The sequence below is a fragment of the Tachyglossus aculeatus genome, chromosome 13 (genome assembly GCF_015852505.1).
Source record: "Tachyglossus aculeatus isolate mTacAcu1 chromosome 13, mTacAcu1.pri, whole genome shotgun sequence".
In the NCBI taxonomy this organism is placed as follows: Eukaryota; Metazoa; Chordata; class Mammalia; order Monotremata; family Tachyglossidae; genus Tachyglossus; species Tachyglossus aculeatus.
In genome coordinates, this window is record NC_052078.1 from 7,107,234 (window position 1) to 7,122,764 (window position 15,531).

The 15,531-nt window shown below is 44.3% G+C and overlaps 1 protein-coding gene across 1 annotated transcript in view; it reads right to left on the reverse strand.

The window, feature by feature from the left end:
- Window positions 1-14,701, reverse strand: part of CNPY1 (canopy FGF signaling regulator 1) — a 46,917-nt gene extending 32,216 nt beyond the window's left edge. Inside the window, exon 1 of the mRNA XM_038755965.1 lies at window positions 14,539-14,701. Coding sequence (XP_038611893.1) covers window positions 14,539-14,701 — 163 coding nt within the window. The remainder of the gene's footprint in view (window positions 1-14,538) is intronic.
- Window positions 14,702-15,531: the final 830 nt, after the last annotated feature.

Sequence of the window (15,531 nt, forward strand, 5' to 3'; positions counted from 1 at the left end):
CCCTGCGCCCAGTAAGCGCTTAATAAATACCACTGAGTAACTGACTGTGATTTCTCTCCTGCTGTCCATTCATCCTGCAGCAATTAATCATATTTATTGAGCGCTTACTGTGAGCAGAGCACTGCACTGTGCATTTGGGAGAGTACAATAAAGCAGAGTTAGTAGACACATTCCCTAACCACAGTGAGTGTATACCACGGAGCCCCAGAGGCCCTCCTTCTCCGGAATGTCTGTTCAGAGAACCCCAAACTTCCAGATTTTCCTGGAGCTTCTGCAAGGGATCTAGACAGCAGGTGAACAGAGGGGATTTGGCTACAAGGGGAAGGAGGTTGAAGGATGGTGGAAAGGTGAGCAGGTAGGAGCCAGTCTGGAGGGGGCCTTGTAGCTTCTAATAATAATAATTAATAATTATTATGGTATTTGTTAAGCCCTTACTACGTGCCAAGCACTGTTTTAAGCACTGGGGTAGATACAAGTTAATCAGGTTGGACACAGTCCCTGTCCCACATGGGGTTTAACTTACACTCTTAATCCCCATTTTTTTTTAGCAGATTTCTTTGAGGCACAGAGAAATTAAGTGACTTGCCCAAGTTCATACAACAGACAAGTGGTGGAGCGCTGGGGTGAGCCCATTTGAGTGTAAATGCCTTGTGAGTATGAAATGTCTCATGCTTCTCTACTAACACCCAGGGGGTGCCAATAAATACTACTACTACCATCCTCCCACATACACTCCTGGCAATTCTTTGTTTCTTGAACTTGGACTAATGACTTTAAAACGCAAAAATTAGCTAGGGCTTTTTCCTTGGCCTTCTTCCAAAATAATAATAATAACAATAATATTTGTTAAGTACTTACTATATGTCAATCACTACATTAAGCCTTGGGGTAGGGGCAACAATCAGTTTGGACACAATCCCTGTGCCACATGGGGCTAGGAGTTTAAGTGGGAGGGAGAGCAGGTGTTGAATCCCTATTCTGCAGATTCATTCATTCAATCATATATATTGAGCACTTACTGTGTGCAGAGCACTGTACTAAGCGCTTGGGAAGTACAAGTCGGCAACATATAGAGACGGTCCCTACCCAACAACGGGCTCACAGTCTAGAAGATGAGGAAACTGAGGCATTAAGTGTCTTGCCTAAGGTCACACACCAGACAAGCTGTGGAGCTGGGATTAGAACCCAGGTCCTCTAATGCTCAGGCCTGTGCTCCAAGCCACTAGGCCAAACCGCTTCCACCTGAGACTTTTTTCTAGATGGGCCACAGGTAAAGGCCATGGTGGGTGGAGGAAGGGAGGGAGAGATGGGAGGGGGGAGAGAGAGAGAGAGAGAAAAGAAGAAAAAGCAGAAGAGAAATGAGCTCTCTCCTCTGACTTCAGAAATGAAAATGGTGGGTGGAATCTTAGAGATACGGGCCTAATAGGGACCTTTGACAACTGCTTCATCCATCCCCTCGAATTTCTGATCTTGAGGAGAGGAATTAGGATCAGAAAGGTGAAAGCAGTCGAGATGGGGAAGGGAGGGTGCTCTGTTAATGAAATCATTAACCCATTCGCGCCTGAAAATCCCTCTGCCATCCCCTGAGGAGGTGTGAAAGACAGGATCATTTCCCGTTTCTGCCCCGGGTCACAGAATAGGGAGCGGAGTGGGACAGCCGTGACCCAGGTCTCCCGACTTCTCGTCCAGCCTTCATTTAAATGTTAATCTGAAATCTTTGTTTAAACCACTTGAGTGTAGAGTTTATTAAAACCAGCTGGGAGGAATGGCGCAGTGGCGAGAGATTGGCAGGGCACACACTCAGCTGGAGGTGGGGGCAAGGGAGAGGCCTGCGCTGGGGATGAAGGGGAAGAAGGATGGCTACTTGGTCCACGTCAAGGTGGCCTCCAGAGGCAGGTGAGCAGCTCCTGGTCCATCCTGTCCCTCCAATGCTCCTCTCTGCCCACAGCTTACTCACCGCCACCCTAGTCAGGACTCGCACGCAGCTTCTCCTGCCACTTGTGGTCATTCCCTAGATGCTATTTATAATAATAATAACAATGATAATGATGGTTTTTGTTAAGAGCTTACTATGTGTCAAGCACTGTTCTCAGCACTGGGATAGATAAAAGCTAAGCAGGTTGGACACAGACCCTGTCCCACATGGGGCTCAGTCTTAAAACTCATTTTAAAGATAAGGTAACTGGGGCACAGAGAAGTGAGGTGACTTACCCAAGGTCATACAGCAGACAAGTGGCGATGAGCAATTACTGTGTTGAAGCACTGGGCTAAAAACTGGGATAGATACAAGCGGTTAAGAAGCAGTGTGGCCTAATGGAAAGTACACAGGCTGGGGCATCAGAGCACCTGGGTTCTAATTCTAGCTTTGTTACCTGCCTGCTTACTTTACCATGGGCAAGTCACTTAATTTCCCTGGGTCACAGTTTCCTCATGTGTAAAATAGGGATTCAATACCCATTCTCCCTCCTACTTAGGCTGTGAGCCTCAAGTGGACAGGAACTGTTTCCAACCGGATTTACTTGTATTTACCTCAGCACTTAGTTCAGTGTTTGGCACACTTAAATGCCACAATTGTTATATAAGATACTTATATCGGACACAGCCCTTTCTCCATTCAGAGCTTAAGAGGGAGGAAGACTAAGTTTTTCATCCCCATTTTACAGATGAGGAAACTGAAGTACAGAGACCTTATGTTATTTGCCTGTAGTCCCATACCGGGCCGCTGACAGAGCAGGGGTAAGAATCAAGGTCTACTTTCTCCCAGGCCCTTTTTCTTTCCATCAGGTGAGATAAACAGGTGATAAAACTAAGAGCCACAAAAACAGGGAACAGGATGGTAAATGGGTCCTATGAGAAAACATTAATGGAATTGGGATTAACTTGAAGAAGGGAAGGTGAAGGGCGTGACCTTAAGGTAGTTATCGGCAGGGAATATATCTGCTAACTCTGTTGTATTCTCCCAAACGCTTAGTACAGTGATATGCACATAATAAGTGCTCAATAAATACCACTGATTGACTGCTTTATAAGGAGAATGCTGCCAAGTTCTCCATTTTCGAAGAGGACTAAACAAGAAAAAGTGGTCAATTTCTGTTGGACATAGGAAATAACTTCTTGAGTGTTAGCATGATAAACTTTTGGCATAGGTGCCCCAAGAGGTGGGTGAAATCCCCATCCCTGGAGATCTTTCAGGAACGAAGAGCCATCCAACTCTCCTGGATGGTTTAGGCCTTGGAGGCAGAGGACATAGGCTCTAATTACGGCTCCGCCACTTGTCTGCTCTGCGACCTTGGGCAAGCCACTTAACTTCTCTATGCCTCAGTTACCTCATCTGTAGAATGGGGATTAAGACTGTGAGCCCCAGGTGGGACAACCTAATTACCTTATATCTACCCCAGCACTTAGAACAGTGCTTGGCACGTAGTAAGCGTTTAACAAATACCATTATTATTATTATTACTATCTGTCTGAAGGCAGGGGATCGTTCCATATGACCTTTCCCATTTCTATTATTCCTCGAGATTACTGATCTCATCAAATGACTGGCGAGGAGAGAAAAAGGATGGAGGTGAAGGAGGGAGTTATAGTGGCAACAGTGACTCAGAAGTCGAGCTTTTTTTCTCTCCCTTCCAAAAGCTTCTCTAGGGTTGGGTCAAAGGATCTGAGGTTGGGGAGAATGGGGGCAGTTAGGATCTGAGAGAAGCACTCATCAGTTATATGGGCTAAGAGAAACCTAATAACCCTCTTTGCCCACCCCGTATTCACTAAGGGCAACTGAACCACTGAGGAAATGTGTAAGGTGGGGACGGGCCACAGTTTGAAATGATGCTGATGACAATAGTCAGCGCTTAGAACAGTGCTTTGCGCATAGTAAGCGCTTAACAAGTGCCACTGTTATTAATAATTAATAGTAGTGAGCAAGGACCTGTCTTTTCCCATTTCTTCAAGATGGCCACTAGGGGGCGACGTTGGTGTTAACCCAAATAATAATAATAATAATAATAATAATGATGGCATTTATTAAGCGCTTACTATGTGCAAAGCACTGTTCTAAGTGCTGGGGAGGTTACAAGGTGATAAGGTTGTCCCACATGGGGCTTACAGTCTTAGTCCCCATTTTACAGATGAGGGAACTGAGGCCCAGAGAAGTGAAGCGACTTGCCCAAAGTCACACAGCTGACAAGCGGCAGAGCTGGGATTTGAACCCATGACCTCTGACTCCAAAGCCCAGGCTCTTTTCCACTGAGCCACGCTGTTTCACAAAATCATTCGGAAGGGAGGTAACCCTCCCTAAACACTCCAGATTGGGCCATAGTGCCTTTTAGGTCTGTGTCCTATATGCTAATGAAGAATCCACGTAGGAGAAAAGACGCCTAAACGTACTGATCAATTAATGGTATTTTTTGAGCATTCCTATGTCAATCGGATTTATTGAGTGCTTACCGTATGCAGAGCCCTGTATTAAGCGCTTGGGAGAATACAGAATAACAATGTAACGGATACGTTCCTTGTCCACAACTAGCTTACAGTCTATGTGTGCAGAGCACTCTACTAGACACTTGGGAGAGTACTGGGAAATAGAGTCGGTAGTCATGGTCCCTGTCCTCAGGGAGCCTACAGTCTAGTGGTAGTATGTGCTGAGACTCCTCTTGGGGATCAAGGTGTCTAGAACATTCAAAAGGATTTTTATATCCATTCGTGGGTAGACATCATCTTGATCACAGGAGTCAAAATGCAATGACTGGCCAAACTCGCCAGTCATTACCTCTCAGATGATGGGTTCAGTGGACAGAATGGAGTTGACCTTTCTTGAAGAGCAAGAGCCTGTTAGCTCACTTCACCAGTTGAACAGGGACCCTTCCTCAAAGCAGCAATCAATAAATGGTATTTATTGAGTGTTTACTGCTTGCGAAGCACTGAACTAAATGCTGAGTATGGAGCCGGGGACATAGTTAAATGTTCAATGAGTTTCATTAAAAAAACCCAAAAGACTAGGTCCTTGGAGAGCACAGTATCAGAGTCAATAACACAATACTGTAACACATCATCAACAAAATAAATAGAATAGTAAATATGTATTTCACTTGTACATATTTACTATTCTATTTATTTTGTTGATGATGTGCACACAGCTTTAATTCTATTTGTTCTGACGATTTGACACCTGTCTACATGTTTTATTTTGTTATCTGCCTCTCCCTTCTAGACTGTGAGCCCATTGTTGGGTAGGGACCATCTCTATATGTTGCCGACTTGTACTTCCCAAGCGCTTTGTACAGTGCTCTGCACGCAGTAGGTGCTCAATAAATATGATTGAATGAATGAATGAATGATACCTGCCCTCAAGGAGCTTGCAGTCTGGAGGCAATGTGTGTTCAGAATCCTTTTTGAGGGAAAGGTGATTGGGGAATTCAAGAAGATTTTTATGCCCATCTATAGGGACCAACTCCAGCTGTTTGAACTGAAATCCCAGTCCAGCTCCTCCCAGTCTCTGACAAGAACAGTTTGAAATCAAGGCTGAAAAGACTGTCCGCTAAGTCGCCTTCCCCTCACTCCACAAACCCCCAAGCACCTAAAGTCCTTGCTCCCTTTTCGCTCCCACACTTAAAACGAAGAGTTGGTAATAATAATACTAAAAAAGGTATTTAATAAGTGCTTACTATGTGTCAAGCACTGTTCTAAGGACTGGGGTAGATGCAAGCAAATCAGATTGGACACAGTTCTTGTCCCAAATAGGGCTCACAATCTTAATCCCCATTTTACAGACGAGGGAACTGAGGCACAGAGAAGTTAAGTGACTTGCCCAAGGTCACACAGCAGAAAAGTGATACCTTGTAGGGTGAGTTCACAAGCCAAATCAGACACCCTGTTACTAGAAAAATGAACGACCTTACATTTATGGGTTTTAAAATACAAAAACATAATTTACAGTTCAGAGTACCTAATATAATTATGCCCAAACTAATTGTTTCATCTCATTATCTTACAAATATACTTGCACTATGCTCAGTTAGTTGTACTGCAGCTTTGCATTTTCATGTTAACTGACATCCCTATGTGTGTAAATCACTATAATTTGCATGATTACAATTTCCTATTAAGAAAATCTTCACGTGAAAATACACCTGGGGATTCAGTGACTGTTGATCTTGACTCTCCCAGAGCCTAAGCCTCCCTCTGGATGGAAGCTGCTTTGGTTCTTTCAAACGCTTAAGAGATGCCACAGGAGCAAGGATAACCTGGATGGGAGAGTGAAGGAAATGAACCAAGGCAGGGTACCCAAAGAGTTGCTGAAATATAAGCTGATATTTCACACCTCTACTTATTTCCATCCATTTCATGATTGGCAATCATTATATGTTGCCAATTTGTACTTCCCAAGCACTTAGTACAGTGCTCTGCACATAGTAAGCACTCAATAAATACGATTGATGATGATGATGATGATTTTCACGGCATTTAGTACAGTGTTCTGTGCACGGTGTTGAAAAAAATAGTATTACTACTACTACTGATGTGGTAAATTCATAAAAAAGGAAGACAGAAGAAACATTTTTAGAGAAGCAGTGTGGCCTAGTGAATAGAGCACAACCCTGGGAATCAGAAGGACCTGGGTTCTAATCCCATCTCTGCCTCTTGTCTGCTGTTTGACCTTGGGAAAGTCACTTAACTTATCTGTTCCTCAGTTACCTCAGCTATAAAATGGGGATTAAGACTTGGAGTCCCCTGTGGGACATGAACTGAGTCCAACCTGATTAGCTTGTATCAACTTCAGCACCTAGTACAGTGCCTGGCACAGAGTAAGTGCTTTAACAAATATCATTAAAAAAAAAAGACAAGCCGATAGCACAGGGGGAGGTGGCAGCAGAAGACCAGTCATCTTGGCATACAGAAATTCAAAAAAGGGTGGCTGTGTTAGATTACACAGATCAAAAATCTGGTCAAAAATCAGCATGAGAACAGGGCCAAAAGTGGAAGGAGGAGGAGGAAAGAGAGGGAAGAGCAAAAGGTGAAGATGGTTGGGGTGGGGAGGAAGTGGCAAATGAGGGAGAGAGGAACAATGGAACAAGAGCAAGTTATCTCTTCCACTGAAGCTGCTGCTGCCCACCTCCAAAATGTTCTGTATCCCCTACTGTCCACCACTGCCCAGGGAAATGGATTGGGCTGCTAACAGAGGTTTTATTGAAAAGTGTGACTGTTCTGATTATTGAAAAATTTCTGAATAAAGCACCTCTAGACTGTGAGCTCAATGTGGGCAGGGAGTGTCACTCTTTATTGTTGCATTGTTCTTTCCCAAGTGCTTAGTACAGTGCTCTGCACACAGTAAGTTCTTAATAAATACAACTGAATGAATGAATGACCACTTTATCTTAGAACAGAGGCTTCAAGATGATCACCACACCAACAGGGAAAAACAAAAGCATCACGAGACACTTGGGTTGTAAATGCAACAATGCATCCAGGGGCAATTATATCACATATACACTGTAGAAGGGATTATCTGTCACTCCCGAGGAGCTTTTGTTTGTGTGTTTTTAATGGTATTTGTTAAATGCTTACTATGTGCCAAGAACTGTACTAAGCTCAGGGCAGATACAAGCTAATCAGGGTGGACACAGTCCAGGTCCCATTTGGGGTTCACAGTCTTAATCCCCATTTTAAGAGATGAGGTAACTGTGGCATAAAGCAGTGAAGTGATTTGCGCAAGGTCACACAGCAAAGTGGCAGAGCCAGGATTCGAACCCACCTCCTCTGACTCCCAGGCCTGTGCTCTGTTCACTAGGCCACGCTGCTTCTCTTTAATCAGTTGATTTTCTCTCTCTCTCACTCACTCGCACACACACACAGATAAAAATCTCAGTCAATCCCATCTTTTTCAACCCCAGAGGTTGCACACACACCATGCACACATACAGATAAAAATCTCAATCAATCCCCTCTTCTTCAACCCCAGAGGTTACACACACACAAACACATACACACCACACTCTCTCATATATATATGTATTCTAGAGGAACTAAAAAGATTTAATGCTGCTTCTAAAGTGTCAAATGAAAGCAGCATTGTGAGGCTCTAAGAGAATTTGGGTAGAGGTGTTTTGGAAAACTTTTCAAGGTGACTAGAGCCTGAAGTAAGCAGGCCAGAAAGTGTAAACACCCATGCAAGGATAGAATTTAAAGGAGCCACTTAGTTTTTCCTAAGTTATAGTGAGGAACTTGCTCATTCAAGAAATTGTCATAGTCTAAATGCTCCCAGGTCTAAGGTGCAGGTGAAGAGAAATGCAGAAAATAAGTCCACTCAAAATCCATTCCTTACTCAACAGACCTGGTGTTTCTCAGGAAATAGGCATCCCCCCACCAGGCCTCCAAATACTTGCTGTCAAGCACCCCGATAATGCAAGGGGTTCTGCCCAGTGCTCACATGCATTTCTGTGAATTAGATATTTGCATGTTTCTGAAGCTGTTGGGTCTCCGCTTAGGTTGCCATGCCTCAGTCGCTCTATTTGCATGTTTGCAAATTTGTGTCTTGCCATTCCTCAAGGGCAGGGACATGACTGTAGTAACTCCAGTGGGGCCCAGTCCCCCACTTTGGAAGCTACCTGGCTGTCTCTGTGGCAACCATCCATGCGTCTCTGGTCCGGTTTGGACACGGGAGTACCTGGAACATCGCAAGTCGAAGGCTGCTGGTCTTTTAGACTGTGAGCCCACTGTTGGGTAGGGACTGTCTCTATATGTTGCCAATTTGTACTTCCCAAGCGCTTAGTACAGTGCTCTGCACATAGTAAGCGCTCAATAAATACGATTGATGATGATGCTGGTAAAGTTATTGGGCCAACTCAGCCAGAATGCCCCAGCCACTCAGAGGAAATTTTTGCCATTTCACCAACTTGAGTTTAAAATAGGAATCTTTAGCAAGCGGAATCCATGCAGAAGACTGGGAGAAAGGAGGAAACTTAACACATTTAAAAGTTAAATAGATCCCACCGAAAAACAACCCAACTTCGATCCTTGGGATCGAAGGTTCACCTGGGCTATTTTCAAGGGCCTTTCAGGTGTCGGGCTTCTCTGTGCAGAGGGCAACCACCTCTTCCTTCACACCCACATTCTCGTCTTCTCTCAGGAACTGTTTTCCAATAAAATGTCAAAAGGTACCAAAGTCTGTTCCAACTAAGATCATCTCTTTCCTGCCTGAGGGGAGGCCTCAGGCAACTGGAGCAGTGGGGGCTTTAGTGGAACAATAAGTATTTAGTCTGCTAATCAGATTCAGATGGGAGGTAAAATAGTTATTGTTGGCTCATTAGAGACTAACATTTCAAGAGCAGTGATGGGACTAATGTTACATGGAACAGGACTAGATTTTATCTGTGGACGAGATCCACTTGGAAGTGTAAGAATAAAGACAGGAGAACCATCAAATTCTTAATGACCAGTCACCTTACTGGTGGAAATAATAATTTTCCTGACAAGTGCCATACATTTTAATATCGGGTGTACACCCTTGCACACACACTGACCTGAAAAAATAACAGCACTGCATAACTATGACTTCTGTGATTATTTCTCTTATTGGCATTTTTGATCAGTTTTATAGTCAGCAAGTCTCAGTCGGAGAAGTTAGGAGAAAATCTTCCCTAATTTAGGAGAGTGGGGTAGACATAGAGAAGAGGAAAAAGAGAGAGAGAAATAAAAACAGTTTTCCTTTAGTTAGCCTCAGTTCCTTCATCTGCAAAATGGGGATTCAATACCCGTTCTCTCTCCTACTTAGACTGTGAGTCCCATGAGGGATCAGATTATCGTGTATCAACCCCAGCACTTAGTCTGTCAGCCAGTCAATCGTATTTACTGGGTGCTTACTGTGTGCAGAGCACTGTACTAAGTGCTTGGGAGAGTACAATATAACAGACACGTTCCCTGCCCACAACAGGTTTACAGTCTAGAGGGTAAGTCTACAGGCTTAGTACAATTTTTCTGTTAGAACAGGGAGTAGACACCACGTGTGGTTGGTGCTAATGGTGATTCTGAGATGGGGCCTGGAGTGAAGAAAAACAGTCAGCCCCTCAGACCTACCCCTTCCTCCCCTCAACTCAAAATCAGGAAGATTCCTTTCCTAAACAATGTGTTTTGGGTCCCTTAAGAACAACCCCTCCTCTCAGGATTGCACCTAGAGAGTTTCCAGTACTCTAGCAGTTGCAGATAGAAGAGGTAGAGTCAAGCAGAGGCATACCCATTCCACTCCAAGCTTGAGCAGAGACTAACGAGTGGAAGGCAATCAGCTACAAGTCAGAGCTCACCTGTGTTGAGTAGCAGTGGCATGGGAGAGAATTGAGGGTGGAGACTTCAGTTTACTGCACGGAAGAAAGTAATGGTAAACTATTTCCATATTTTTAACCAAGAAAACGCTATGGATACACTACTGGAATGTTTGCAGATGGAGGTGGGGCATTCTGGGAGAGACCTGTCCACGCAGTTGGAGATGACTTGATAGGATAAGAAAGGACAAGAACAGCCCACTGTTGGCAAAACAAATTATTTCCACCTTTCCGAATGAGGAAAGGCTTGGGAGTGTGTCACTTTTTCAATCGAGCAATCACTCATTTATTGAACACTTACTGTGTGCAGAGCACTGTACTAAGCACTTGGGAGAGAACAATATAACAGACCTGAATGTACCATTCTGAGGGAACTAGATTTCCTATCCTATGCAACCACAGACCTACTCACAGAGAGGGGAGAACAAATGACTGGCTCAGAATAGAGAACTAAAACAACACTTACAAGGTCACAGCAAATAACATCTTTATATCGCAGACCTATCAATTATCTAAAGCAAACAGATTACTCTCTCCTTTCTCTCTGAGTAAAGCAAACACTATGGTGGTAAAGGGGCTTGAGGCAAGAACCACTTAATGGGCTGAAAAAATTTGGTGGTAGCAGTCCACTGGTTGAAAAACACTGCTTCGAGCTAGAGGGCAGAACATAACTTGTCTCCAAAGCAAACTATCATGATGCCTCTTGTCTTCCAGCTGGACCATATAAATCCCTTTCCTATAGGGAACAGGATCAGGAGTTGGGCAGATCTTTCCCATCACCTAATTCAGAATGAACTTGTTAAAGCATTTTTAGTGTAATGAAAACATTAGATCAATTCCTAGCAGTGATAGCTGTCATTAAATCAATAGTGTGTGTAGTCCATTATGCTGATGGCTGACACAAGCGCTTGAAGGTCTGCTAACAATGAGACTGCACAGAAATGCCCTCTACAGAGAAAGCAGGAGGGGGAAAAAAAAGATAAAAATCTGTTACGTCTACCAATCTGGGAGACATTGAAGGGAAGAAAAAAAGTGTGATCATTGGAATCTTACAGGTACCTAACAAGAGCTGATTAGCAGAAGGAATGATTCATTAAGCAATGGATCACTTGCACTTTGGTAACATGAGCCCATTGACAGAACTTGGGGTCCACCCACCCCACTTTTATCACCTTGCTGAATAATGAGCAAAGCAAGGCAAATGAGCAAATAATGCCAAGCCCGAGGAGGGTGGGAGCAGAAATCAATCCAAGAAAGAAGCACAAGGTGAGCCCTCAAACAGTATACTGATTGGAAGTCAGAAACGAGTTTAGGTGGCCCCCTGTGACCCATGGATCCCTGCAGTCTTTACTTTGGGCTGGAACCAAATGGGAAGAGAGTCCCCTATTCAGAAACCCACAGGGATAGGAGAAGTATTTTGGTGGAAGAAGCACAGGACAGAGTCAGGGGATAAATGAGTGGAACCCAGAAGAGTCTCTCCCTCCTCCCTCTCTCTCCCCCTTATCCCCCTCTCCAACCCCCCCGCGTTACCTCCTTCCCTTCCCCACAGCACCTGTATATATGTATATATGTTTGTACATATTACTCTATTTTACTTGTACATATCTATTCTATTTATTTTATTTTGTTAATATGTTTGGTTTTGTTCTCTGTCTCCCCCTTCTAGACTGTGAGCCCACTGTTGGGTAGGGACCATCTTTATATGTTGCCAACTTGTACTTCCCAAGCGCTTAGTACAGTGCTCTGCACACAGTAAGCGCTCAATAAATATGATTGATTGATTGATTGATTAAGGCAGACTTCCTGAGGCTACAAAGTATAGAAAGAAAACACTTTCCAAAACCACAGTTCTGCCTAGGCATCTTATAACGAATGTACTGATTAAGTACTTACTATATGCCAAGTGCTGGGGTAGAAATGAGATAAGTAGATCTGACACACAAGGGCTCCCAGTCTAAGAGGGAGGGAGAACAGACATTTTTCTACCATTTTACAGATGAGGATATTAAAACACAAAGAAGGGACATGCCCAAGTTCACACAGCACACAATTGACAGTTGGAACTAGTATTAAGGTCTGATCACTTTCAGTCCTGTGTTGTTTCCGCTACACCAAGCTGCCTTCCCAGTAAGGGAGGGAATGGCCTAAAGCATGGCCTCGTGGCAAGAGCACGGGCTTGGGAGTCAGAGGACGTGGGTTCAAAGCCCAGCTCTGCCACTTGTCTGTTGTGTGACCTTGGTCAAGTCAATTAACTTCTTTGTGCCTCAGTAACCTCATCCATAAAATGGGGATTAAGACTGTGAGCCACATGTAGGACAGAGACTGTGTCCAACCTGATTATCTTGTATCTACTCCGGAGCTTAGAACAGGGCTTGGTACATAGTAAACGCTTAACAAATACCATAATTATTATTAGTAGTACTAATAAAGGGAAGGGGCAGCCCTAAGTAAAAGGAATGATTGTGTAAGCCAAAACTTGGTAAGGACCCACTTTGAGGGTCCTTAGGAGCATACACTAGGTGCTCAATAAATAGTGCTGATTGACTGCAAGGTTGTCAACGTTAATTAATTAATTAATGATGGCATTTATTAAGCACTTTCTACGTGCAAAGCACTGTTCTAAGCGCTGGGGAGGTTACAAGGAGATCAGGTTGCCTTGTGAACAGTTGTCAAAAACAATCAGATCACAGAAATTCTACCAAGGCCCAGGGAACATAGGCTAAATCTTGCCTGGATTACTATAGCATTTTGGGGAGAGAACTAAGATTATATTAGTAATACCTCCAGTTCTCCTAAAATGTGGGGGTTGCATTCTTGTAGAAATCCCACTTTGAGGAAAATTTGCAATGTAGTACTCACCATGACGTACACTGTCTATATGGGCAGGACTATTTCTTGTCCCGGACCAATTCACTTTGTTGGAAGAATGCTCCCTAATTCTGTCATCGTTTTCTGGTCAAAACACATTGTGAAAACATGCATTCTGGCAGAACTGAGTGTACCCCATAATAATTACAGACTCTGTTCTGGAAACTAAAAGCCCTTTATGAATGTTAATTCTTAACAGACCCAACATCCCTGAATTTTTTTTGGTGGGCTGCTAGGTATTTTGGTACAGTACTTCATTGTAAGGGTAGATGAGGTGGATTGCTGCTGTTTCCCTAAATACGTTTATTTCAGAAAATACAAAGCACATTAAGAGGTTTAAAGCTCATGATCCAGAATCCATTTATTAAGCAATCATCCCTGAATGCTGAGATTTCACCAAAGAAGAGACTTAACACTCCACTCCTCTCTTTCTACCATCCATGAAATTGGTAATTCAAGCGTAACTGGAGAAAGATCATGTGTTTCCCTGCTATGAATCCAATCAATCGACTGCATTCGTTGAGTACATAAAACTGTACTGAGCACTAGGGAGAATTCAACAGACATAAGATACATGGTTCCTAACCTCAACCGTTTCAAAATCTAAAGAATCCAAATATTTTACAAGATTTGACATGAAGTTTGCTCCCAAAATCAGAGAAACAGTGTGGTCTAATGAATACGGCACGGGTCTGAGAGTCAGAAGGATCTGGATTCTAATCCCGGCTCTGCCACTTCCCTGCTATGTGATCTTGGGCAAGTCCCTTCGCTTCTCTGTGCCTCAGTTCCCTCATCTGAAAAGGGTGATTAAGCCTGTGAGCCCCATTTAGGACACACTGTGTCCAACCTGAGTAGCTTATATCTACCCCAGTGCTGTGGACAGTGTCTGGCACATAGTGAGAGCTCAACAAATACTATAAAAAAATTTCAAGACCTGTCTTCCAAATGTATTCTTGAACTTACCAAGCTGTAGTAGTTGGAGTTAAATATGTGTTGCCCTTCCTCTTGGACTGGGCATCCCAAGTGGGACAGGGAAGGTGTGGATCTGATTGTATTGTATCTACTCCAGGCCTTAGTTCAGTGCTTGACAAATAGTAAGCACTTAAATACCACAATTATTAATCATATTCCTGGAGTTGCTTTGAAGGAGGTACGTCACTCACTTATTCCACCCCCCCAGCTACTCAAAGGAGAGGAAGTCTGCCAATCAATTTACTCGTGGTATTTATTGAGCACTTACTGGATGCTAAGCACTGCTAAGGGGAGAGTGTGGGGCAAGTGGAGGAAGGGTCTGTTCTCCCCGTGGGTATGAGTTCCAGCAGTGTGGCCTTGGGGCCCTGGGGGAAAAAAAATCACTCACCTCCGCAGAACACCTCTCGGTCTCTTCCCTCTACCACCGGAGCCGGGGGTCGGATCAGCAGTAGCAGCATCCCCAGCAGCTGCGCCCCCCTAAAAGCAGGTAGAGGCCGTCTCATGGTTTCCTCCTGGAAAGTGGAAGGGAAAAAGAGCAAACACCTTTCCATTTAGGGACCGGCTCCAGGGTTTCAGACACCATTCTGGCCCTTCCTCCCGGGGGACGTGGACATGCAAAGCTTGTACAGCAGTGGTGGGCATTGCCAGGGAAACCAGCAGCCCGCTTCCAGCCCCGCCCCTCCCTGCAGCAGGTGAAGAGAGACAAGTTACCTGCACGGTTGCATCTGGTCAAATGACCAGGTCAAATGCACCTGACCCCCATACCTGCAAGTGCCACAGGAGGGGATGGTTTCCAGTGACCCCCCCATCCCATCCCATCTCCCCCCAAGGTCAGAAGACCCAGGGCCAGCCTGGGCACCTAAAGCTCCTGAGCTCCAGTCGATCAGTTGTATTTATTGAGATCTTACTGTGTGCAGAGCACTGTACTAAGCATTTGGGAGAGTACTACATAACGATTAGCAGACACATTCCCTGCCCACAACGATTTTACTATCTAAAGATGAGTTTACAGTCTGTAAAATGGGGATTAAGACTGTGAGCCTAATGTGGGAGAGGGACTGCAACCCACCTGATTAACCTGGACCTACCCCAGCCTTTAGCACAGTGCCTGGCACCTCATAAGCGCTTAAATACCAGCAGGCACTGTACTAAGAGTGACGGTAGATACAAGCTAGTCAGGTGGGACACAGTCCCTGTCCCACATGGGGCTTACAGTCTTAATCCCCATTTTAAAGATGAGGGAACTGAGGCACAGAGAAGTGAAGTGACTTGCCCATGGTCACAAAGCAGATAAGTGGTGGAGCCGGGATTAGAACCCAGGTCCTTCTGACTTCTAGATCCATGCTCTATCCATTAGGATAAGTTCCTTCTCATACTTTCT